General features: G+C 42.9%; 1 protein-coding gene and 1 long non-coding RNA gene across 2 annotated transcripts; both read right to left on the bottom strand.

The window, feature by feature from the left end:
* Nucleotides 1-1408: 1408 nt before the first annotated feature.
* GXYLT2 (glucoside xylosyltransferase 2) lies at nt 1409-25893 on the bottom strand. The gene is made up of 7 exons (XM_068695000.1): nt 25554-25893; nt 18978-19167; nt 18621-18752; nt 11471-11722; nt 10293-10416; nt 6919-7091; nt 1409-5720 (listed from the first exon to the last, which is right to left on the bottom strand). Exons 1-7 carry the CDS (start codon nt 25742-25744, stop codon nt 5538-5540), a joined length of 1245 nt encoding a protein of 414 aa, XP_068551101.1. The 5' UTR covers nt 25745-25893; the 3' UTR covers nt 1409-5537.
* Nucleotides 14642-18612, bottom strand: LOC137862705 (uncharacterized). The gene is made up of 2 exons (XR_011100484.1): nt 17190-18612; nt 14642-16910 (listed from the first exon to the last, which is right to left on the bottom strand). It is a non-coding gene; the product is annotated as an uncharacterized lncRNA (long non-coding RNA).
* Nucleotides 25894-26711: the final 818 nt, after the last annotated feature.

A 26711-nucleotide genomic window follows, 5' to 3' on the forward strand; every position in this document is an offset into this window, starting at 1 on the left:
GCATCAGTCGTGGTTATCCACGTGCGTACAGCAGCGAGAGCAGGGGAGGGGATTCATCCAGCACCCAGGTCCCCCAGCTTTGGTAATTTTGCTTCAGGGAGCTCAATGTCTGTTTGTGCCCAACAGGGCAGCTGCAGCCAGCAAGGTTCATGCTGATCCAACAGACCCAGCAGGACGGCAATGAGGACGTGGAAATCTCAGTTCAGGTCCCTTCCCCTGAACCACCAGCAAGGGGTAAATGCCCATCTTACTTCTGCCTGCTCTGTATTTAGGACATTTTGTGCACGTTCTCCCCATAAGTTTCAATACTGACTGAAGCCACGCTTGCCAGTAAAAAATCTTGTATGAGGACAGCGCTGCCCAGGCTGACTAAGGGCAGGTAATGAAACACCACCCAGCCACACACTTCCCAGGCCAGAAATGAAGGAACACTGTACAGAGTGCTACTGGTTTACAGCTGGCCTTACCTCTTCTCATGAATATCAATGGGAGTTTTATTCTTGACTTCAAAGAGAGGGTGACTGAGCCCAACATACCATCCAGTTGAGCAATTTGAGCAAATGGGAAAACAATTTCATCACCAGGCATTCAACTGGTTTGGCTGCAGAGCCAGCTCACAAGCTCCTGTCACACACAGGTGTTGCAGCAAAACCACAGACACTGCAGCAGTGACCACACAAGAGTGTCAAAAAACAAAACAACAACACAAAACAAACAAGAAGGAAAGAAGGGAAGGCAAATGATGCTAAATGCCCAAATCCTTGGTGTGCTGCAGAAGGTAACCTCAGTTTCCTCTGAGACTAGGTCCCCAACTCTGTCACCACAAAACAACTGCAGTGGAGCAGGACTCACCACCACTTTGATGAAAGCTAAACGTATGTATTTGTCTCATCCAATCTAATACTCCTTCACTATGGTAAGAGTAACGTGGTAAGAGAGGAACAGTAAGCCCAGTGTTCTCTGCTCAATGCAGACAGACCAAATAGACGCATGGAGATATTTCAACCAGTGTTGCATCTCCCTCTCCACTTCGCTCTCCACTACTTAGAACAAGCCACGCAGCCAAGAACCTTACCTTGCTGGTGGATTTTTGTGCTGTGCTGCAAGCCATACATTTTAAATGCAACACCAGGTGAGCAGAAGGCAACACCTCCCTGAGGCCATACCCCTTTTACCTTAAACAAGAAAAAGAAAGGCTACAACATACCAAAGAATACAGCCGCCTTGACAGCAAATTGTAGAACAGACATCACTGAATTCTAGTGTCAACCATAGATAAAGTAATTAACTCTTCAAAACGGGCATGGGCAGAAATGCTGCAACGGAAAGTTAACAGCACTAGTACTGAACTCCATCCCAGCGAGACCCAGTATGCACACAAATATATATATAAATAAAAATACGGAGCTTGCTTAAAAATTCATTTATTTATATTGTAAGCCAGAAGATCTTAACACAGAAATGCACTGCTATGCCTCCTTGGGAGCTATAAACAATTGGTGCACTTGTCAAATAAAAATACACAAGAATCTGATGATACAGAAAAGGTACACAGCTCTGTACACACACACTCGTGCTGTGTAGGTATGCACACACACAGCAGTTTCCAGTTTCCTCTTGTAAGAAAAAAGAAACGATAACAAAGCTATCTAAGCCTCCTTTGTAATATGCAGGCAAATAACCTAGAAAAGCTCTCACGTTATATAAATGATGCAACCAAGTGCTTCCCACTCTGGCAGTTCTTTGTTCTACAATGTGCATTTGTAACCTGACACTTTCTTAAATGGCTTTGGGCTAAAAGGAGGTGCTCAGCAGCTCTTAATACAAAGCCCCTATTTATCTATCTTCAGCAAGTTCAAGTATAATATAGCGAATTTAAAACCTGAATATTTGACGCTGATACAGCAAGGACTTGCTTACACACTTAACTTTATGCACTGCATATAAGCCTACTGACTACGGGCAGAATTCAGAGAACCGAAGGGTTGCTGGGTCCAGGTTCACCTTCATGTAACCAGGGCACAGCTCTGCGGGCTGCACCCTACTGCTTCCTTCTCCATGTTCAAGGGGATTCTTTGTTACCAGCACATTCAGCCTGCTGGAGTGTCTGCTCCTTTACAGAAAACTATTTTGGTTTTCCCTTCTCTGTTTGACACACTGCTGAATGTGTTACGTTAACAAAGGTGTTTTGGTTACATTATACCGCTGGAAATAACTAAAATATGAGAGGAAGCAGAAAAGAGGATACAAGGTCTATGTAAGTATTTACATATCCCATTATTAAAGTAAATGAAGGCTAATTTACATGAATTAACCACAAGTATGAAATACGAAATGAATGAAAAATGGTTTCTAAATAAGATTAATACTAGAACCAACTACTGTTAAAACCAAAATACAATATGCTTTTGAAAGCTGTAACAGAATATAAATTAATAATTCTAACAACAACAGCAGAATCAAAGTTACATAATTGTTTTAGTACACTTTGGAGAGTTCAAATTATAGCTTTTTTTCCCCCCTTCAGAAAAAGCACAGCGGGGGGAACTCCCCCATTCCTCCTGCAAGCTGATACTGTATGAACAGACATCTCCACGTTAAAGCATATACTTCATACATTTCAATAGCTGTTGCAAACATAACACAGTTCTTTCTAAAAATAATGTAGCACCCCCTGTAAACATAAAAAGCAGTTTTAAAGTCTAATCATTTTATATGTAATTATGCCTTTGTTTTGTGATTAATTCCATTCCTTCATTTTAGCACAGGGTTTTGCTGAATCATGGCTTACACAATCACAGCCTCCTAACCTCCAGACACTTAGCATCAGTATTGCAACTGTCTGGGCAACAAGACTTTTGCTCTGCAACTTTCTGTGGCTTGTAGATACCACGGAAATGAGGAATTCAGAGAGCCCAACATGCGTCTCATCTATCCTCATTTGACCTACAGGCAGCTTTACCCCGATACTCAAAAATAAAGATCAAAAAGCAAGCTAAGATTTCTACAAGTTCTCAGTATTGCTAGCCTAAAAGGCTTACTTATGTTAGGCTTACATTAATTTAAACGTTTTAAAACAGCATACTGAGTTTTCCTTTCATTGCCTCCTGGTTTTGAAGTCTTGAAGGTCCATCTGCATTGTTTTCAAGCTTTGCTCTATCTAGAAATGCAGTGTTTTCTAAGCGGCAATTAGAACACTAATTGAAATAGAAAATACTGAGGCGAGTTGTGTGAGAAAGCAACACCTAAACTGAAGCTTCAATGCCTCTCTGGTTCCCAATAGGAAATGCTGAGCTTTCCATCAGAGCAGATGCAGAAGGGCCTCTGTCTTTTACAAGTCAATTTACACTTATGTGGCAAAGACTGTAAGATAATGTCTCTGAGTCACAAAACATGCTCAAATTGTCGACTGGAATTTGCAGCACAGAAGCGCGAACAGCAGACGTGTCTGCGTGTCAGGCCCGCTGAGGGCTAGCGCAGGCCTGCAGCGAAACTGCCAGGCCCAAGACTGCACACCCCCTGCTTTAACACCCCCTCTGCTCAGCCGATCGGGTAGCGATGCAGTTTGCCACGCCGTGTCACTCACACAGCACGCTTCGGGATGTGTCACAGCCACTTTCACACCCCGTGCATTCGGAAAAAGTTTGTCAGCACTTAATCCCGCGTGCAGCCGATCTGGCAGCCGGAGATGCCAGCAAGGTCTGTGTTTTTTCTCTCTTGTGAGCTGCCACACAAGGAGAGGTATGTGTGTGCTGCGAGTACCTTCTGCTGGAGGCTGGTTTTTATGAAGCTGTGCATCTGTCCTGACTGGATAGGGCAGCAACCTCCAGAAGCACAACTCTTCCAAAATCCTCCTTTGTAACTTCAGAAACACATCCTACCCCTCACCCACACACAACAGATATTTATCTCTAATAAATGCATGTTATGTATACAGGATATGCAAACTGTATCCATTTTCTTTTCACTAAAGGAAAGCTTCATGCATCTCACCTTCCTCACCTCTCTCCTACTTTGCCTGTGAGACATAAAACACAGTAATTTCAAGAGTGAATTTCTTTTGCTAAACACGCTTGGAAAGTAAGATCATTTTCTGCTGTTTTCTACATGCTCCCACCTACATGCACCCATCAGGGCTTGTTTACACTTAAAAGATGCTCTCTGCAAGTCTGCTCCTGTGTCACTGCTCCGTAAGAGTGTCCTTACTTTCCGTTCCCCAGTAACTCGTCCCTATCACCTCTCGGCTATTGCAAGTTTTAGGAAGTTCTTGTCTGTGCATATCGTACGATGATCATACTTTTGACATCTAAACTAAATGAAGTACCTTAAATAGACATCAAAGCCTTCTTGTATCCCCTTTTCACTTTGAAGCTATCCATTATGATCCTAGCATAGAACTGTACCTCCAGGAAGGGAGCTGCCAGGCAGTCACCTTCCTACGGCCCGGGCTCCCGGCAATGCCAAAAGCAGAGGTCACAGCCAGCGTTCTGTCTCCCAGCCTAGGTACAGAACAAAGGTTCTCCGTGGCATAGCATCATCACTGTGCAGTAAATAGCAATTAAAGAGGATTAATTAATTAAAAACAGAACAATAATACCTGATTTTGGACTCTTCATTCACAATGTTCTTGTGCTGCATCTAATGCAATGAGTATTACCAAGTTAGGGAATATGTTCTTAAACCTGTAGGAGAGCAGAGAGGAAGACCATGCCTGCGCTCCATGCAAGAAAGGATTCTCTTTGTGTTGTGCATTACCTGTGCAGGTGCCACAGCTTCCACTGCGTCCCCTTCCCATTACTTGTATGCTGCTTTGCTGTTTATGTTGTAATTATTTTCCATCTATTTCCTTTGTGAGAAGCCCTCATAAAACTACTGAATAGCAAAGGATAAAATCGACAATCACTGGACAAAACGTGCTGTAAAATAAAGTGGACTATTCTATTCCCCTAACCTTTGTAAGAGAAATCTTAGGTCCTACGTGTGAAGAACAGCAAGTAACACACCTTCAGACAGAACTTCAATTTTAAGCAAATGCTTTCCCTACACTACAGTAAATTTTTACTCATCATATGACAAGAGTGACCTTTGCTGTAATTTAGCATTCTCATGACAGCCAAGAGTATTTGCCTTATCATTTCAAGAGTTATATCCCATACATATTAAATAGCTCAAACTGTCACTTCTTTGTTGAGCTTAAGTTCAGTACAAACTTCTGCACAACTTAAAAAGTTACACTGAATACAGCTGGTCTTAAACAAATAACCAAACTGAACTCATCAAACAAAAGTGAGAATCATCAACTCACTGTGTGGCAACCAAGAGCAATGTAGGAAGACAACAGAATGCCTAAAAGAGGACAGTTTAGGTGGATCTCTAGGATTTCTTCTGTTTTTGCAGTTTAAGAGAGTTATTAAGAAATTGGATATGGAAAAAAAATATATCTTTTTCTGAGTAAAAGAGGTCACATTCTTCATTTAAATGCTTCATGATGTCTGAGTGCAAGAATGAAAAACTCCAAGTAAAAAACACAGCTACATTTAGTATCTGTGGTTGGCCCCCAGGTAGACAATGACACGATTTTCATACACTTTCTTCATAGTTTTCTCAATTTGCTTCAAAAATACTTGTGGAATTCTCCCACATAAAGTGTGCACTGTGTCCAGAAACTTAGACTGAAGAGGATAGTACAAAGACTGGAAGAGATTGTCTTCAAATGGAAACTAAAGGAAAGAGAAAGAGAATTGTTAGTTTTCAGTCGCTATAAAATAGCTTTTTAGAAGTTGCTATAAGACCTTTTATAGGGTAGGTGATGACCTGCACCTCACCCTTCCAAGTGCCATTAAACTTCAGACATTTGAACACTGGTCTGCTTTAGAGTGCATGTTTTCAGAAAAGTTTGTCTGGGCATAATACCCAAAACAGTCGACTTTCCAAAACTGCATTTCTAGAGTCTGTACTTAAAGGAAGGTCGCTAACATAGGCACACTGCTATGAAACACATTTTAGAGTAGAGTTGTACACGTACAAGCAAGGCAGTTACTTGAAGAAGCTTATTTGGAAAGCACGAACTGAAATCCTTTTGGATAGAACTAAAACAGGATGAAAACATCCTGTAGGAGCACCCTTTATACATTCCAACTGTAACAGGCTTCCAAGCCCATAGGACCAGTCCCAAGGCAGCTTGAAACAAAACCTCTGAACACTCAGACTGCCAATACCAAGTCGTCAAAAACAGTTGTTTGACTTCATGAGTCTGCTCCTATTGTGCTGAGTGACTTACTGATGCAGGCACAGCCTAAATCAACTCAGTCCTCTCCAACTCTCCTTACGAGTCTGCAATGCAATGTTCTTCAACCAAAACAGAATTAGGGAACTTCAGCTCAAATCCACGTGTCCATGCACATGTACTTTATGTGTAACTACAAGTTGGTGACAGTAAACATGTTATTTTCTATATGGACTATGCAGTCTACAGCTTAAACTTTTTCTAATCAAAGAGAAAATACAGACTTGTGTCTGTACACGATCCACTGAAATACCCTTCTGCCTTCCCCGTGCCTAGAGGCTCCAGGTACTCAGGGAGTACAAGCTTTGGGCATTGGCGTTTATGGACCAGATATGCTGTGCCAGCAGAAAGAACTCCATTAAATTCTACTTCCACCTCCAGTATCACAGAAAAGCAATTTATTGGACGTTTTGATTAGAAGTTTGTTGTAACATGAAGGAAGACTGTTCAAATTATCTTAGTATAACAGGGCAGGCCACAGCAACCTCATTATTTGTGACCAAAGGGTTTACATGAATCACAACTCCGCTCAGCCTGGTGTGCTGGAATAGCGATCTGAGTGACCTGCTTAAAGCTAGAATCTACATGGGAAAAAAAAAAAAAAACTGCCTCTATCAAAAGAGGAGACTTACATCACGTATCACTTCATAGAGTGCCTTGAACGTAGGCTGCTTGTCATCATGGTAGACACCTCTATTTCCATGCAAAATGGAGACACCTTCTTCTTCTGCACCTTTGCAGTTACTTCCATACATGCAGTGGTCAGGGCGGTAGTTCCACTGACATGGAAACACGTAGAGACACTCTGCCAGTGTCAGCCAGGGGGTTGGGAGGAAAAAAAAAGAGGGGGAGAAAAAGGAAAAAAGGACATTAAAAGAGTTACAACTTAAGCCATGGTTCTGTGGAAAAGCTGGGACTGACGATCAGAAAAAATCAGTTACTTTTTTACAAAGATCCAAAGCAACGACTAGACACAGAAGCTTCCCTCCCTCAGAGGATGGCTACACCTCCCTCAGCACTGCTGGACTGGAGCTGATCAGAAGAGAGGGGAGGGCAATGAAAAGGCTGGGTGCAAATATAAACCAAGAGTGTATTTACAAGGTTAGAAATGACAGAATCAAACCTAGAGAGTACGAGCTATGTGGCACTATTCAGGGTCTTCTGCCACAGGAGGAAGTTTCCAGAGTCACAGAAATGATGGGGGAAGCACACGGAGCACTGATGGGTGTGCAAAATCCTGAATCCTGCTGGGGATAGCAGGGGCAGCTTGCAAAGTATATCCAGTGTTTGCTGCTGAAGCTTTCATTGAGGCTATGGCAATTTGTTAAACTGAGACACAGCAGAGCACAAGAGGCACTGTATTTTATCCGTAGTCTTCCTAAGAGTTGTCATCCATTCATTTCAAAGGTGCAGATTATTTTAAAGATCAGCCTGATTTCTCAAAAGGGCTTCTAACCTCATTTCCCCTACTGATTTTTTTTAAGCTTTCTCCATACACCCACAGTATTTGTAACACGCTTATAATGAATCATGTCACTGCCTGTGACCTTTTTGCTACAGAAATGGAGCACAATGAATCATTCCACTATGCTGGCAGGTCGTGTCAGAAGAGCTGAGGATTGAAGTTTCCACTTGGCCTTTCCTAGCTTCCCAAGAAATGTGCAGCAGCTCCTGTGTGATTCTTGAGGAAGTGAGAGAAAATGTTTTTGAAACAGCTCTTCTCTAAAGGCATCTCTAGCAGGAGACTGCCCAAGAGAGAGTAGATGGTAAATGGTCTCCATTCAGTCTGACCTACCACACATCCAAAATCCCTCCCTGGTGTTGCTGGAAGGACAGGGAGGGCTGCAACTCCCCAATCCAAACTCTGATCCAGTTAACGGGGACTTTCCAGGAAGCCTGAGCAGATGTTTGCAAGCACAACTGCTCAGCAGGCCACTACGGGGAGAGGATGTCATCAGGTGCTTATCAACTCCTGTACGTGTTACCTGAGTATTCTCCACCTTCTTCTCACCATGAAGCTTTCGCACATTTTTTGCTCTCACAGCTGGGCTTGACCTCCAGCTGCTCTGTGAGCCTTCAGATACGTCAATCATCTGAACAGCCTTGGGAGAAAGGAAGAAGGGGGCATCCTTCCAGGCCCCAGGTAGCACAGTTCTGTGCAGTTTGAAGCCAATGCAGTGCATCTATAAAAAGCCATCTGCAGCAGTCTCGACTGATTCTTTCCTAGGTCAGTTTCATCAGTCCAGCAGTTTAAAAACTTGGGAAAGTCTGGTTTGCTGTTTGAGTTGTATCCGATTATTTTGTTTTCCTTTTCTTGTGCAGTCTGATGTTACTTGATTGGGGAAAAAAAAATATTTACCAGTTACAAGGAAAAGGCAGATTATGGTGCAGAACAGAGTCTCAACATATGGATTTGATAGAGAACACTCAATGGGCTTTTTTTTTTTTTCTCTCCTCTCCATGCTTAAATTAGCAACTTCAGTTTGACTTTATGACCAATCCAGCTTCATCTTTCTCCAGAAGACCCTATTCTCATAATATTTATGTCTTTTTGGAAATTAATTTATAATTTCATTATGAAGATTTCTTCCACTTTATATTCCCCCAGGATTGAGTCTAATGCGCAGTGTACCAAGGACGCTGATGTTTGACATCTGTCTGCAATAAACAGATGTTAACTTCCTGCTTTGCTTTTGCTCTCCCGTATTTTTGGCTGGATTTGAGTACATCCAGTTACCTCCACTACGACTCCTCAGAGTAAAAGGAAAGGGGACAGAATAAAGATAAATCCAAACTTGTTTTGTTTTCAAGCTCACTTGAGGGAATACAAGGTCACATAGGAAATGAGGAAAAGCAAATAAGGATGGATGCTTAGCACATTCCCAAGTGTGAAATAAGGTTCTCAGCTTCTTTGGAAAGCACCTACTATGCTGCAATTTTGAAATCCTTGCATTTCTTACATGTTACTGTTTTTGGAAGAGCTTGAAGTTACTTCTGTATGATCTTCAAGGGAGCTGAACTTCCAGAAACTGCCTCAGCATTTGTGGAAAAAAGACACGCCCTTTTAAAACGAAGAAGCTTTCAGCTGCCAGTTCCTTGGAAATGCACACTCATGCAAGTAAGACTGAAAATCAGGAGGACAGGAAGGAGAAGCCAGAAATGTTGCAAATTGTTTATGGAGACATTGTGCAAGAGTGACAGACAGGAATCTGATATATTATTTTGCTGTTTACAAATATATACAGATTGGTCGTGCTAACCCTCTGTTGGAGCCTTGCAATCCCTTGGATGGGTGGGGTATGCCATGATAACATCTTGAGACATAGGAGGTCCTCTAGAGCTCTTCATAGCACCAGAGCAAGCAGAATGTAGGAAGAGTAGAAAACACACAGCTAAACAGCAGAATATAAATGACACCATTCTGCTGCTTGCTGAGGATGAGTCATTCAGGTGAGAGGATAGCCGCACATTTCTCAAAACATAACTTGCAGTGAAGGAGGGCAGCAGGCTTTAAAGGAGGTATTTCAGTGGCTGTTTCTGTTTTCTGTTTATAGTAACACAGTTATTTGCATAAGTGTCAGAATTCAGCTGGATTTCAGAAAAATAGACCATAATTTTGGAGAATGTTTGGCAACCTTGTGCTCAGATAAACATCTGAAACAAAAATATTTTCCAGCTAGGCCCTGGTCCAGTGAAGCTCTTAAGCACATATGCAACTTAAACTTTGTCTGCATTCGATCATGAAACTAACATTATACTTATTTTCTCACAATCTCCAGAAGACATATTTACATATTCATTAGAGCCAAGTATGAGCCTCATTACCCGCACCACTTTCAGAAGTATTTTTATAGGTGGCAAATCCTACGTGTGCGTACACATGATCTTCATGCAAGAGTACACTATGCCATCAAAAGTAACAAACAGCTTTTTTTTTTTTTAAATTTAGTGAAGTCAGTAAGATTTCTTAGCACAGATAATCATGACTCCAAGAATCCCTACTTACCTGGGTTAAAGTAAAAAATAATATTTAGTAGATCCTGGTCTCCCCACGTAATGTAATTTTTGTACTTTTGGTATAATGGATACAGCATTTCCTCCCAGGTCAAACCGCCTGGTATCATGCTGTTCTGCAGGAAGAAAAACAGAAGCAATGGGTTAATCCCGGGTACAGTGATGTGATGTATGACTCAGAGCATAGCACCCACATATTCCTACGTCTGCTAAGCCATGTCAGATACCTAGAAAAATGAAGAACTGCTAGGAAACATTGACCCGGATAGGGTTGGAATAGCGGAGCTGACTGTGCTGTTAATCTAACTGAATGGGAAAGGAAGGTCTCCTGGGTGTCGCTCTGATGTCAGCTCCTGCTATTGAGAATCTTCCTATTCTGAGCAACAGGAGGGAGAAAATGTGGAAAAATGTAAAAAGGCAGGGACAAGGTGAAAATTGAGGTATAAAAGTGAGGAAAACGCAAACTGAAAACGATCTTCCCTTCCCAGGGATTCTGATATAAAAAGGAAGTTTGTTTATTTTCTTAATCAAGCTGTTCTTGTATGAGTAACCCCTGGCCCTGACTGAAGAACAAGACCACTCAGGGGGTAAATAAAGTTTTTAAAGAGATTACAGAATACATGCTCAACAGAGCAAACAAAATTTAACGTGTCAGGCCTTTCACAAAATTGGAAAGATGTCAGTTTAAAGAGGGAAAACATTCCCTTCTCGTTTATATCAATTCACAGAATCACTTCATCTGCAGCAGGGTACAAAATTTTATTTACAGCAGATGCAAAGAATTACAAATTTATCTGGATATTTACTTCAAGCTTCTCAATTTTAAAACAGCATTGTGACCACACTGAAGGTCCTTGAATTTCTCCTTTTATGTACCTGCGAAAGGAGAGTGTGAACTGTTGAAGATGACATTTTCTCTACTAGCAGACTGCTTCATCTGCAAGTTCTCAGTGCTCCAGCCTCATGAGGATATTTCACTTGTTTTAGTGATCATTTTCACAATAATTGGGTTTAGTATCCATGTATGCATTCTATACTTTTGAGATTCTTTATAAAATAAGCTTTATATAATTCTCTACTAATTTTAATTCTTAACATAACTGTGTTTCACTAAAAGATGTGAAAAACACATAAATCGCTATTTTCTGCAACAGCTGCATTTCTTCTCACCTTGAACTGAGTGTTGCGTATCCGTGTTAAATTCATTAGCATCACTCCGGAATTGACTCCAGTTGTCCCGTAATACGGGTGACGCGCAAATCGACTGTACCAGCCAATCTTTGGTATTTCATGTTCTGGGGCCATAGCAGCTAGCTGGGTTGAGTTAAATTCTTTCAGGATGTGCCAGATGTCATCGATGGGCCTCAGGAAGAGAACATCAGTGTCCACATACAGGAGTGAATCCACATCCTTTAAAATAACCTTTTGGGTTTGCACAGTGAGGAGAGGAAGAAAGGAAGCAAACAGACAATAAAAAGGAAGATTATTGACAAAAGGTCAATACTTTAAGCTGATCATTTAAAAGAGCTGATTTATCAGCTAAGTGCAATTACATACAGGAACAGCAGTTATAACTTGTTTGTTTATTTCAACTGCAAAGCAGAAGAGCTACCAGACCACAAACGCTGGATTCTAACCTTCATATCCAACAACAATCCACTTACCTCTCAAAAATATCTGCAAGGCCTACTTAGTATCAGTTCAGAAATGAAATGCAAAGAACATATATTTACATAATTTTATTAGCTCTTTTAACAAACTGTGCTATGCTTGTACAAAAAAATACAACCTACAAATACATTAACCAGTTTTAGAAAACATGTCATTTTTGCACACTGTATGACAAGGATTCTGAAAGGATCAGTATTGAAAATTATATACCATACAGCATAATATACATCTGCTACTCTGTATGTATATAGAAGATGCTTTCAGAATCAGTCACAAAGCCTAATTTGGATCGTTATCATGCAGTCAGATTGACTACCACAGACCTTGATGAAACATTCAAGCTTCCACCGTAGACAACTCATGTAAAAGAAAGCTTTTTATCTCCATTTCGGATTATGTTTTTCCTATTACAACCTTGTGTTCCTACACAAGGAGACTTACATTCAATATTAGTACGTAAAAATGTTTTACATTAAGAAAACTACTAATCACAAAAATGTATACACATCCTCCTGAAAAACAAAAAATTGCTTGGTGAATAGAAATGTCCTCTTAAGTCTTATCAGGTCACATTCTGACCTTTGTTATCAGACTCTACATCAGGAAAAAGCACAGTACAGTTACTCAGGTCACAAGGGTGCAAATTGTAAATTAGATCCAGGATATTTAATCTATTCCCGTTGACAATGTTCCCCCTTGTGGCTGTCCAAGTGCTTACACGCTCATTCATTAATTTTTGTAGGGCAAATTATATAGTGCTTCAACAGCCTGAGAGAACTCCCTTGCTGTTTGCAGCAGCTCTTTGTAATGCTGTTTGTTAGGTAGGAAATACCATTAGCTAAGGTTCACCATCAGGTCCAATTGAATTTTTGTTGCTCTTCTTCATTAGTTGCTAAAACTGTCCAAGGATTCCTGAAGGACTGAAATTTTCTTACTATGGTCTCAGCCAAAAAGGCCACTTCTCTCCCTCTCTTTACTCGAAAGGCACATCCAAAGGGCTGATTTACACCAGGCTGTGGCATGGAACCACCACTCATCCAACTGCAATGATACTAATGTCAAATCCTCCTATTCATGCAGATATTTATACCAACGAAATTTAATTTTACCTGAATTGAAATGTATCATGATTAAAGATTACTTGGGAAAGACAGACGAAACGACAGAACTTTGAGCAAGTGAAAAAAAAAATACTTTTAAGTATGCTCAGCAGGCATCCATTAAGATGCCAAACGTGCGAGTACAGATTTGAGTGAGATTTTTCACCTGACTGCACACTTTGGGACTCCAACGGACAGTTAGCCAAGTTTAACAAATTCCTGACATAACTCTATGTTCTTCCCACATAGCAGGACGAGCAGGAGAAGGCAAATGTCTGTACATCTGCTTACAAGAAACTGCACATAAACAAGTCCAACAGGCAGAGCACTCTGCTGCATGGAAGGCTGTAGCAATACCACCAGGACTTCTTTTTCCACATGAAACTGCAGGGGAAGGTACCGACAAAAGATGACACCAGTAGTCCAGTAACACACTACAGAGCTCAAGTCCAATACTATAAAAAAAAAAAAAAAAAGGATAAAAACCCAAAAAGATAGCTACTTTAAGCATGAATCAACAGAAGACAGGTAGTTGAAAAGACGAAAAGGATGTTTAGCTTAAGGATATTCTGGGTATTGCATGCTATTCTGTAGCACTGCCACGCCCTGATTCATAGGGACCCACTATGTGAATTCATAGAAAGATGAAAACACTAAAAATAACAATTCCCTCCAAATTTAGTGTGAGACAGGTGATAACATTCAAATATGAAGAGCATGATAAGAAGCTATTTGCCTGATGAACCCATAGCACACTGCAGACCAAACCAGGATGCTTTTTGCTGTTGTTTTTTTGTTTGTTTGTTTTTTGTTTTTTAGTATATATAATATACATATAATTATTTAATATATATACACACACAGTGTCATGGTGGAGAGACAAGTTTAGGCATTTCCTAGCAGAGGGTTAAGGGGGGCGTTTAATGGGTGCACGTAGGAACTCCTCTCAAGCATAACTGACAGTGTCAGCACTGCCTCTGCCAGCAGAAAATATTCTTTCAGTAACTGCAAACACACACAGAAATTTAAGCCTGGGGAAGGCTTAAACGGACTGTAATAATTTTCCAATATATAAACGGATTCAAGCAAGTATTCCAGTTCCCTGTCAAGCCGGTGCCTACAGGCATTCGTCCCCATGCCTTCCACCCTGTCTTCCTCCACTTAGATTCACACGCTTTTCTTTCCTGGTCTGTCAAAAGATTGCTGCCTCCCTGCTGCCCTGCAGGGACACCCAACAGGCTGAAAGAAAAGCTGCTCTCCTCCGTCTAAACCCTTCACACTTTCCTCTTTCACATGTGAAGTGTTAAGACTTATTTAAAACCTACACATGTCAGCCTGAATTGATCACATCCCTGTCTGGCTGTGCCTTGGGTAGAGGAATTTAATTTCAGAAATCATGTCAGTAGAGTTCCTTGCATAGCTCTCAGGATTTCAGTGAAGATACACAGGGAATAAAACTTCATTTAAACAACTCTGGCATTCCCAATGTCCCATAGGTTCCAGGCAGCTCTGTATCCAAGCTTAAAAGAATTTTCAGAAAAATATGTTGTGCTTTTCACAGACCTTAAAACAATATTTAGCCTTTACTTATTCAAAAGCAAAGCAGAGGACAACACATGTTTTTGACTGCTGCTTTTCAACGTCAAAAGCAGGTGAGCAGCAGGAGGCAGGCAGTGGTAGGAGACCTTGCTCCAGCTGGCTCTGCCAAAGCAGAGCGGCACTGAGCCTGCTAGGGGCTCATGGGGGGACACACTGGAGGAGATGCACATCCGACCTGCAGCATAAGCAGCACAAGATTGTGTCTGGTGCTCTGAGTTTATGCTTGCTAGCACGAACCATGTAGACATACCTGACAGACTGTGATTTTTGAAACGAATGGTCAGGAATATGGGCTGACTGCCTTGTCTTCTTCCTCGCTCTGCTGGCACTTGCAGCTCAGAAGAACTGTGATTATTTTTTTTTCCTCATTTGCAGCTAGATGGTATTCTTAGTAAATCTGTCAAAAAGTTCTGCACAGAACTTGCTATATTTAGCCTGACACTTCACTTAAATACTCAATTAACTGCAATTTGATTTCACAACTTCTGTCTCTGTAGTTAGCAAGGTTGGCAAGTAATAACACACGACTGTGTAAACACATATTGGCGCATCGAGAAGCTCCGTTACCTACTGGTTTGCAACAGCCAGCGTGTCAATTTAGCAGAGCTTTATGCAAAATTAGGGACAAATCACAATTAAGCTTGCATCTCCATGATAATGTAAAGTTGAGTTACTAAACTTAATTGTAATTAGCAATTAACTCAAGTTACAACAGAGAGAATTTTGTCTACATAAAGCCCTGGCCTCTGTTCCCAGCGCTGTCACTGATCCACTGGGGAGGTTACTTCAGCATCCTCAAGAGGACACCTATAGAACAAGGATAACGTTAATCTACCTTAAAAGCTTTTAAGTAGATTCAGTGTTTTGAGAAAGGCTGTAAACGTTAGTTACTATTAGAATTAAAATCATTCAAAAATCCCTTAAGCATTTCATGATACTTTAGCCGGTTGTTTGGGTAGCTCCAGAGCAATGCGGAGCCAGCTGCCAGCAAGCTCTGTGGCACACAGCGTTCATGAGAACAGAACACAGTTTTTTACCGTTTTAACATCCATGTCAATACCACCAAACACTTTCAATGTAGCAACTGTGTTCTCAGTGGGGGAAAAAAAAAAAACAAAACACAGATATTTAGGATTATCCTCAGTGATCCTACGGTCCAGTCAGACTAACAACCCCCATAGCTATCCAGAACACAGAATAAAAACTGGCTTTGGGTGATGATTTATTTATTGGGAGGAAAGGGGGGAAGGCAGGAAGAAGTGAACATAACCAACTTGGCATACAAAAGGTGATAGATGAGAAGTCTTAGCCTCACACTTCCTGCGTGACTTTGGGAGCAGAGAATTTCAGGGAATTTTTCGGTTTCCACATCTGTGAACCGCACACAGCATCGAGCTTTATCACAGGGCTGCGTTCTGCCAATCTTCCTAACATTGCACAATTGCTGTCTCAGGTTGTAGAGAGCTGCCAACTGCCATGATGTCCGGGTACTTGACGGCACAAGGACAAAAGTTCTACTTGGTAAGGATGATTTTACCACCCTACCTTCCTGCTAACAGAGATGTCAGGTAGCAACTGCTGAGAGCATTATCCTCATAGTTTATTTTTAAGGTATCGTCCTGTGCTAACGATGATCCACATCTTCCTTATTCTGCCTTTGCAGACCCCATTGACAATTTTATTGAAATGGACTGCAGGAAAAGATTTAGACTTGTGAGATCACATGGAGCCTCTGTGAGATTACACAGAGGCCACTTCCCCTGCCTCTATGTAGCAAACGTAAGGTCAGATGTCACAGAATGCCTCTACAAGATGTAGGATGCCATATGATCTCCCTTAGTATATTAGTAACCCAAATAGATTCAACAAATTGAGAATGTGTTCTTCAACCTCTTACCCAGGGCAGAACACTTCATCACTACAGGCTGTGGGATCACATCCCTTAGGCTCTAGCTTTATCAGCCAGTTAAACCACCAGGAGATTTTCACACAGTTTTCCTTTAACACATTCCTCGCTCCCTCCTGTCCACTTTCACATGCCTGCTGTCACCGCCAAAGAGACGGCTTTGGCAGGAGAGGCACTTGTGAATCAAAGGCTCGCATTCCACTCAGGCTTAGCATTATCAGGAACAAGACAATTTGCACAACTGAGGGCTCAACAGCTGAGCAACTCCACCACTGCTCCCCTGGGGTCCTCTGGAAATTCAGGCACATTTAGAAATCTAGAAAATACTTAGGGCCTGGAAGGAGGGAGAGGAAAAAAAGGATATTGACACCCTGTTGATATATTTAAAAAGTCAAAATATTCCACTACACAACAACACTAGACACCCTCTGCTCCCACTGTGTGGGGACTGGATTTCTACAGCTCTGTCTCATCCAAAGAGGACATCAGAACCCAGTCACAGAGTAACAATAAACACTAATGGTGACTGAAATTACCCAGATTAAGGTTCTGCCAGGTTGTGAACTTGAATGCCAAGGGGATGCTTACCACCTCCGCTCTTACTCCAACTTACTTTCCTCGCTATCTCCACATCAATGCAGTGTCAGCTGCAACTGTTCTGGGGCAACCCCACCTGTTGAGGGCCAGACACCTCAGCCTGGCCACACACAACATCTTGCAATTGCCCTGAGAGAAACAAACATTTACAGTTCAGGCTGCCTCATAATTTTCCCAAGAAAACACGTAACAGTCTAATCATTCCCTGCAAGAAGTCGCTGGAGACACCAAACTTCAGCAACACACAAGTGACAAACAAGGAACCGAGAAAGCACTGCCCAGCCTCAAGGAACGGTCATCGATACATGACCCTTTTCCTGTCATCAGACAGCTGACAACAAATGTGAGACCATTTCTGTGACAAGTGTCTCTACGGACGTGACAAAAAAATGCCACAGTCACAGGAAGAGCAGAGAATTGTGTTTTCCTAGTGAGAACATCCCCATGCGAGTAAATCCTTACAACACATCTGCACAGAACAAGCTAACACTAGGGGATTATTTTCCAGGTGATCTAAAACTCAGGGAGCAGAGGATCCCTGCTGAAGCTGGAGTTACTTCCAGCCCATCTAGCCTTTGTGCATTTGAAAATCTACCCCGAAATGGCAGATAAACAGAACTGCTGACAGCACATATTTTCTCACATATGTATTCATAGGCTAACGTATCTGGATGTGCAGCTGTCTCCTGATTGTTTCCATCTGAGAAAGTAGAGATTTCTTTGTCCCCCCATTTCTCATTAGACAGCAATGAAGAAATCTGGAGCCTGTGAGCAGCGTGCCACTTCACTGGAGTCACCCCAGCCAACAGCAATGCACAAGATATTTTGCTGTTTGTTCTCAAGTTCACTGAAATTGCTTTATGCAAAGCTTCTTTTAATTTTGCATACTTCTGCATATGCAAAATTGTTATTTCTGTCCAGCAGCCTTATATAATTTCCAAGTTTACGATTCTAAGAACACACTGGAATTATTACCTTAAGGGCAAATCTTACAGTCGTGCAAAAAAGAAGTCCAACACAAGAAAAGGGACTCCTGAAAGCATCAGTCCGAGGACTAACATATGGAAAGGGAGATAGTGGATAAAGAGGATATGATGACTGCACACTGAAAAGAATGTTATTTATGGAAAGCACGCAGCATCTACCCTGAAAGAGCTCTTGCACTGCGTCTTAAGTGGAAGTTCCACTGAAAGACTAGTGGAACTGCAGGCAAATAAGAAACACATTTTTTGCTAGCATAAAAAAAAAAAAAAAAAAAGCAAGGCTGGATTTCTGCTTTGTTGTTTTTAAGTGGCAATAGTACAGATTAAAGTACCTTTAAGCAGATGTTTTAGCCTGAAAATCGTTTTAATATTATATCAGCGAAGCTTCCCTTCTGTGGAATTAACCTTTTCTTGAAGCAGCCCCTTTTATTGAAGCATCCTACTCAGAAAGCCAGGTGCCTTACCGGGAGAAAAAGGCGCTGGGCAGCACATGGTTTGAATAACTTTTTCCATTCCTGAGCATTTCCTACTGAGAAGGTTATTGGATAAATGTTGTATTCAAACTTCTTTGTGTATGAGGAGGGCCATTCCTGTAACTAGAAGACATGAGGGGAGGAATTATACATGTTATATTGCTTTTCTTTTTTAATATGCATGTGTAAGGAATTTAGAAACCGCTTACAGTAACGGTTAAGTAAAGCACTTAGTTGCTACTTGTTGACGTCAGTTTAATTTTGCTCCAGGATTTGTAGCATGTAAGTGCCTCGTGTATTTATTTACCAAATGACAAAAACAAAACAAAACAAAAAAAAAAAACTCACCTTCTTCTCAAATTCAGGCTTAAGGGAATCCTCAGAAAAAATGTGAAAACGGAGCCTCCTGTTGCTGAAGAGAACTGCTGATTTCAGCATGATTAGCGTCTCCTCCAGCCGGTCCCCACATGCCACAACTGCCAGATGCATGCATTGTAGAGATGAAGGCTCTTTTGAATGTTTTTGTTCTCCAGGCTTCCTGAAAATTTGTAACAGACATATAAAAAAATACTAAGGTAAACAAGAAGATAATTTTGCATCAAGATATGAGTTTTTTTTTTCTTCCTTTCCATGATGTAGGGGATCAGAGAGGTTTTTTTCTGATTAGACACTCACAGAACTTGCAAGTAGGAGGCCAGATTTTGTTAATCAAGACAAATCAGGAATCTTAAAATTACAACAAAAAGAAACACGCTCTTCCCAGAAATTTATCTGTGATTTCCTGCATTTCTGCACTGGCATAAATCACAGCACTATATCCACATACAAAACTAATTCAATAGCACCTCAAAGCAGACAACAACAGCTTGCTAAGTGCAAATGATAGCTTTTATTTCCAGCTTTGAGGTTACAAAGCCAGAATGGGCTTATTACTACCTAGGCAGCCTTCAAACACAGTGCAGGTTACAGAGCTGTATCCAGTAATTTCATTCCAGGACCGTAACTTTTGGCTAGATTGGCACAGGACAACCAATCATGAAATGAATAGATAAATAAATAAATCACCCATCCATATGCAAATTATTTTAACAGTTAATTAATCTGGCTTTTAAAAATGCATGCCTTAATCCTGGCCTGAAGGTACTGGCATAGTTTCAAAGGACTGCTCTCCATTTCACTGGATGGAATCCCTGAGATTTTACTAAAATACAGATTTTTTTAAAAACAAACACATTTATTTGTCCCAGTTGAATCCGACTAGATTCCGCAAGCAGTGTAAGGCCAAGCTAAGGGGTTTTTTACTTAACACCTGTCTGTGTGGACATTAGAGAAATTTCAGCCAGGAGAATCTGCATGTAAAAGGCATGTTCAGGCTCCTTGCTACTCAGAAAAATCAGAGTCCTTTTAGGGACCTGAAGACATTCTGAAAATGGGGCCTTTTGGTTGCATCCTCCCCCCTGCAGTCAGTACGGAGGTAAAATCACATCCTCCAGGATTGCTGCTACTGTACTGTATTCACATTCCAACACAGATTGCATTTATGCTCCGTTAGATGGATTCATGGTGACAAAGGATCTAAATCACAAGCATCATAATCATTTGAGTAAAGTTCAAAAGGCTGATCATAGATCACTGCCAGCTCCTGACAGACCGCCGAGCACAGGACGTCAGCCCCTGCCTGCTCTCTGCACACAGTTACATACATAAAATTAATCAGTAAAGTTAATACTATAAACAAAAGTTCTAAATAAAGAGAAAAATTACAGTTAATAAAGCTGTCATTATGTTTTTCCACACATTAAAGCACAGCTCAGTGTAGCAGCAGCGCTCTGTACCAAGGGGGTAATCCACTTCTGTGTTGAGGAATACCAGCCTGGCTAGACAAAGCAACATGTTTCATTAATGGTTTAAAGTCTTGGGCTTTAGTCTTAATTAAACCCCAATTTCATCAGCGTATAAATAATAGAACACTACATCTATGTGAAGTGGTATTTACTTACCAACCTATTAGTGTAAAAACCGCTGAATTATTAAAGTGAATAATTAGCTGCTCACACAGATCCCGCTTCCCCCCACGCTGCCCCCATCCCTTTAATGTTTCCTCTAATTGAGTCTCTAAATCAAGCCATATGCAGGATAAGAGCTGCTCTGATACAGCTTGTGGCAGTGGAAGTCGCTGGGAGAGGGACTAAAGCTTTTTTTGTGACATTTCTAAACCCTACACCGAAGCGCTATCACTTTTTGACGTTAGGCACAGCGAACTTATCATTCTGCAGCTGTTTTGTATTGAGCTGTTTTGTGCTTCCAACAGACTCAGCAGAAGAAGCCCCTCGATGAAAGCAAACAGCCCCATGAGCCCAGGGGAGGCGTGGAAGAACACGAGGCATCCCGACTGCCAACACAGACACCATCCTGGCTCCAGAGCGGAGGAGAAACCTGGGCCTTGCAGTAATTATCAGTCACGAGGAGCTGGGCTGAAAGCATTCAGGAGCTTGCAATGGCCTAAACAGGAATAAAAAGCCTGAGAAAAGGAGCAGGAGGTAGTGTTTGAGCTATCTCATTAGTAGTCTGGGACACCGAGGACAACAGTTAGTGAAGAAAGCTGCAATGAGGTGCAGAGGGATGTTGGGAGATGGCAAATAGCACACGATTTTGTCTATTTGTAAGTACATTAAGAAACCAAGAGGACTGTGAGAACAAAGTCCTCTCATCATCGTGCAGTTACCGCTGGGTGCCGCACACCGACTGGGCACCTCGAGTTTTCCCAACTTGCCTGCTCAGATGCTCCTAGACGCTACAACAAAAGGGACAGAGCAAAGATGCACGCTTTGTTTCAAAGGATGCAGCACGTCAAATACTCCAGCAAATAGTGCAGAGGATGCGATTTGTTACGCAAAATAAAAATCAGCTGGCAAGCAAGCAAGAATACGTGGCTAGGTTCTGTACACCAAAGACACTCGTAGGTGTTTGAACCAGAGAAGTCCTCGGGCAGTGGCTAAGGGTGAGCGAGCACCATTTGGGGCTGTTTCAGTAACTCAGCCCCTGCAAAGCTGTGGGTGAGTCGTTAATTCCTCGTGCTTTAGCTGCTCTGCCTGTAAAAGCAGGAACAGTTGTTCCAGTATTAATAGTTGCCTACCTCTAGAGAACTCCATACATATTAAAAGAAGCACACAGACCCACAGAGAACCATAATTATTGTTATTAGCAAATTCTTCCGAACATGCACACAGGCTTTCATTCATTTATAGTCCAACCCACTGGTTACAGGTACAGTCTATAAGTGGACTTTATGGCCTAAATTAAACGTTTAAATGCATCTAACACAATACAGTGACCGGGTCCTTAAAATTTAAGGTTTGACCAGAACAAATAAAGGAATTACATACGCCAGGTCTTTGCTACCTCGCTCCCCATCCTCTAATTTCAGTACAGAAATGTAGTTTGTTGATATATTAGCAATCTAACTAATATTGTGTCAACCCCCCTGCTCTGTTCCCAGTTTTACCCATCTGTTCAGAGAAAACAGCTTCCTGCTTTCCCTTTCCTTCTGTTCCCCATTATTATGGCTTTAAAATTAAGCACTGCTGCCTAGGATTAAGCATTGCAGAAAGCCTAACAAAATACTAGCAGAATAGATCCCTGGGAAACAGCTGAAGCCAGACTTGGTAGGATGTAGCACGATAAAATACTTGTAGCAAAGGTCTCCCAGCACTACAGACCAGCTCCTACCCAGATGCCCGATGGCATTTTATTTACTGCATACATTTTTTCCTGACAGGCATGCTTGTTGACATCACAGAAGAAGCCTGAGTGCTCCAGCACAATAGCCTACATTTCTAGGCCTTAAAGTTTGGATTACATGCAATTTTCTTATTAGTCACAGCCAAAGTGTCTCAAACGTAATTAACCCAAAACCTGTCTAAATCAATCCAGATCCATTCAAAATAATGCATTCCCATCTCATTACGGAGCCTCCTAACCTATTCAAACCTTCAAATTTATTCCAGGGAGAAAGATAATGCATGCAGATTCTTACAAAATGCAATATAGTTGTTAGCTTTTGAAACCTTCTTCTTATTATGATCTCATTTACTCCCGCAGCATAAACAAGGTTAGATTTAGGCAATGTATCAAAACGTGATTCACTGGATGGGCTCCCTTCCTGCGCCTCAACGCTGAGCCAATGCCCCAACAGCGGCTCTGTTATACGAAACACCCTCTCACACTTTAAAATATAAACCAGAAAGGCTCAAACTGTTTAAAAATAAAGTTTTCTCACTTTAATGCAGTTGCACAAAACTGACTGTAGTTGCTGGCAATCAAAAAACTCTTGAAACCTCTTCCTACCACTCAGACAAAGGGGGGAAAACACTCAAAAGCAGAACGGATGTTTGTATCTTCTGCTTTTATCAAGGGTGCTCTTTGTTAGAGAAGTGTGATTGGGGCCACCACTGCGGTATTATGGGCCATCAACCTCAAGCCAAACTTGCATGTGTGCACACAGGCTGCACAGAGAGAAAAAGTGTCTTGACTGGTTGCCACATAAGAGATGTTTTGCTTTGGGAAAGTTACTTCCAGGGAAGCAAACATCCTGGCAGAGGCTCACTTCCCAAGCCTTGCCACGCTGGTTTAATAGAAAGTGTGGTCACATCTGCCCTTCGAATGTAAAATAACCCTTTTGCTTTTTGATGCTTTGCACACATCGGTCTGGCACGTATTTGTACTTATGCACAGGAAGAAAATCTTACTGAAGGCCCAGGACTTCTCACTTCCGAGAGGAAGGATCAGTAAACCCCACCAAAACCAAGCTTTCCAAGCTACCCAGAAACTCAGATGTGATGCTCATCTCCAGACTTGCCAAAATCATCTAATGACTGAGGCAGCACACGTGCCCCTATTCCCTAATCCTTGCCAGGCCCCAACCAGCTGGGACTATGTGACTCGTAAAGCTCTTACCATGGATCACTACTTGCATCAGGAGAAATTTCTTCAAAACTGGAAACAAACGTCTTCTATTGTTCTCACGCAACTGCAGAAAGCAGCATTAGAGACTCGGAGATAAACTAAAATTGTCAACCTGCAAAACTACCTTGCCTGCAGCATGACTGGTTCTTACACACCAAACGCATGTCCAAGGTGAGGCATTGAGTATCTCTGAATTCAGACCAAAACCTGCACTCTTCTGGCTAAACTACACTAATCCACTCAGCAAAACTGAATTAAAGCAACTTTTTACATTTACACAGACACAGTTTCACTGAGGTTATGTGACTTACTCATGCAGCCTGCATATGAATACAGACACCATGGTCAGACCACAAGATCTTACGTAGTCATAATCGGACTTTTTATCCTGCAGGAATTGGCTAGATCACACATAGTCTTAAAATAATTTTGTAAATCTCCCTTGGCTTGTAAGAAGTAACTAAAATAATCACTATTTATAGGATAGGAATGAATTGGTAATAACAACCCCGATTCAGCTTAACATTTGGATGTGCTTTTCTGTAAGGCTGTGCACAAGCAAAGCCTACTCAATGAACAGGAATACTCACTCCCGAAATCAATAACTAGTTCAACTACTGTCAGTTTTCCTTGTTCCAAATTCAAGCCCCTTGGAAACAGCCTCCACACTGCTTTCATGGTATTTCGGATCAGACTTTTCACAATGAGCCGATCCTCCCACCTGATACCTTCACCGTGCTCGTGCGGATGCGATCTGTGCTAGTGTGGCACCTGTTCACAGGTGCTGCTTCCTTTCCAAGACGGTAGGCACCTCCTCGACTTGGACCATGCTACATCACTCCCCCTAAGTTATTTTTGTATGGATACCCTCAACAATTACATTTTATTTTGGCAGTACCTAATACAACGTAAATTTTCAGCAAGGATCATATTTGGGCCTTAAAATTGTGCTTCTCCGTGATGCAAACCCTTGCTGGTGTCTGGTGCAGCATCTGTGTTGCAGAACAACAACAAAAGTTTACAACTTTTGTCAAAAATCCTTGCAAAGTCAGTAAATAAAAGTCAGATAACGTCAACTTTTGGAACACGAAGATGCTCGCTGAAAAGCTCATTGAAATGGAGTGGTTGTTTACACGCTAACAGAGTTTCATACTTTCCAGGCTCCCTCCCTCAGTGTTCTTCTCGATTTCCATGATAATCGCAGAGATATGCCTTAAAGAAAAATGACTTCAGGAGGTACAGTTGCTAGTGGAAATAATCCTGCTTTAATACACACATTTGAATTCTGTCCGTGACACATTCTCAGCCACAGTAAACATCTCTTGCATTCAGCAGGGCAACAATGCTTGTAAGAAACCAACTGCTTCAGCAAGTTAAGGAATAAGAGCTCAAGAAACAGGAACAGTTTTCATTCAGAACATCTCTGTGAAATCACGAATCAAAGGCACAAAGACATACCAAGTTAATTAGATATATGAGGTCACACTGACCATAATAAAGTTGGAATGCAACGGGGAACACAGCCCTCCACCCACTGAACGCACACACTGCCTCTTTTTCTGAAGTAATTAGATTTTTTTGTAAATATTCACGTTTTTTAAGTATCCCATCTGTGAGGTACTAGGAGAGGGAATGCAACACAGCATGATTTCAATCTTTCATGATAATTTACGTGTAAAGAGCAGTTAAAACCAGACCTGGGCAGCTTAGAAGCTGTCGATACTCACCGTTCGGGACACGGCAGCAGCACGCAGCACTTCCCAGCCCCCTCACACCGCCCTGCAGCACTCGGACCCCCTCCCAGCCACAATTTAGGGGGTGACAGCACCTCCCCGCACCCCACCCCCGGGCAAAAGCCACCCCTCCAGGGCACACCGCGGCTTCACACCGCTTCCGAGCCCCCCACCACCACCACCCCCGTGGTGTTTGCTCGTGGTGGGGCAGCTCCGGGGGCTTTACCTGGCGCCGGCTCCCCCGGCCCCGCTCCTCCGCGGTGGGCTCCGGCCGAGGCGCGGCTGGCGGCGGGCGGCGGGGCGGGTGGGGGGCGGCGGCGGGCGGGGGGCGGCGTGGCGGCCGGCCAGCAGGTAGAGGAGCAGCAGCAGGCCGGCCAGCCCCAGCAGAGCCGCCGCCACCTTGCAGGACAACCGCATGGCCACGGCGGGTGGCGAGGGGCTAAGGGCCGGGGGTCGCCCCCGCCGCCACCACCGCCGCCGCCATCGCCCCGAGCGGCCCCGAGCGGGGACGTGGCCGCCGAGCCCCGGCCGGCAGCGGGGAGGAGCCGGGCCCTGAGGCACGGCACGGCCGGGAGGGGCTCGGGGAGGGACCGGCACCGGGGGAGGAGGCTTGGGGTGGTCCCGCTGCTTCCCCCCCCGCTCTTCCTCCTCCTCCTCCTCTCCCCGGGGAAGGAAGGCGGCCCCCGGTTAGCGCCCGGCCCCGCTGTGAGGGGAGGAAGGCGGCCGGCTCCTCAGCGCCTGCCCCGCTGCAATAAGAAGAAATAAAACTTCGTGAAGGAATTGGAGGCTCGACGAGCAGCTGCTGACTCCTGGGGCTTGTGCTGGAGGGACTGGGAGAGCAGCACCGGCAGCTTCGCAGGAGCACCGAGGATGGGAAAGGCCTCCAGTATCCTGGGGTCCGACTGCCCCTCACAGCACTGTCACCCCCCACACCCTGTCCCCAAGCACCACGTCCAGCCTGTCCTGCAACACACTGGGCAACCCCTTCCAGAAATAAGCTTCAGAAATAAACTCACAGAAGTAAATCCTGCATGGGTTTGTAAGCTAATGTATGTCCGTTAAGGGATGGAAATGCGAGGATTCTTGCTGCCCCATGGAGCTGGAGCATAAGCTCTGCAAAGAGCAGAGGCACAAACATCATCACAGGGAGCAGGAGCTGTAGCCTCACCCATTCCTCACGGCCTTACTGCTTGAACTCAGACTCTGCGTGGCTCATTTCAGCCCCAGGGAATGCTGTGCAGGACAACCATGAGCTAACAAGCTGCACTGTAGCAGCCGCGGGGCTCATAACAAACACAGCTCTCGGCTGTCTCTCACCTCTCTGGAGATGTGCTCTCCATCAGGCTATTCGGTCTGCTAGTTTTAAAACAAATCCTCAGTGCTG

The sequence above is a fragment of the Anas acuta genome, chromosome 11 (assembly GCF_963932015.1).
Source record: "Anas acuta chromosome 11, bAnaAcu1.1, whole genome shotgun sequence".
Taxonomy (NCBI): Eukaryota; Metazoa; Chordata; class Aves; order Anseriformes; family Anatidae; genus Anas; species Anas acuta.

What these genes read in the sequence shown, in the direction of transcription:
- GXYLT2 (XM_068695000.1), bottom strand. Translation starts at nt 25,744, where the DNA reads ATGCGGTTGTCCTGCAAGGTGGCGGCGGCTCTGCTGGGGCTGGCCGGC. An exon ending in AGCCTGAATTTGAGAAGAAG is followed by an intron (nt 18,753 to 18,977) that starts GTGAGTTTTTTT and finishes CATGTCTTCTAG; the next exon opens with TTACAGGAATGGCCCTCCTC. An exon ending in CCCAGCGCCTTTTTCTCCCG is followed by an intron (nt 11,723 to 18,620) that starts GTAAGGCACCTG and finishes CAAACCCAAAAG; the next exon opens with GTTATTTTAAAGGATGTGGA.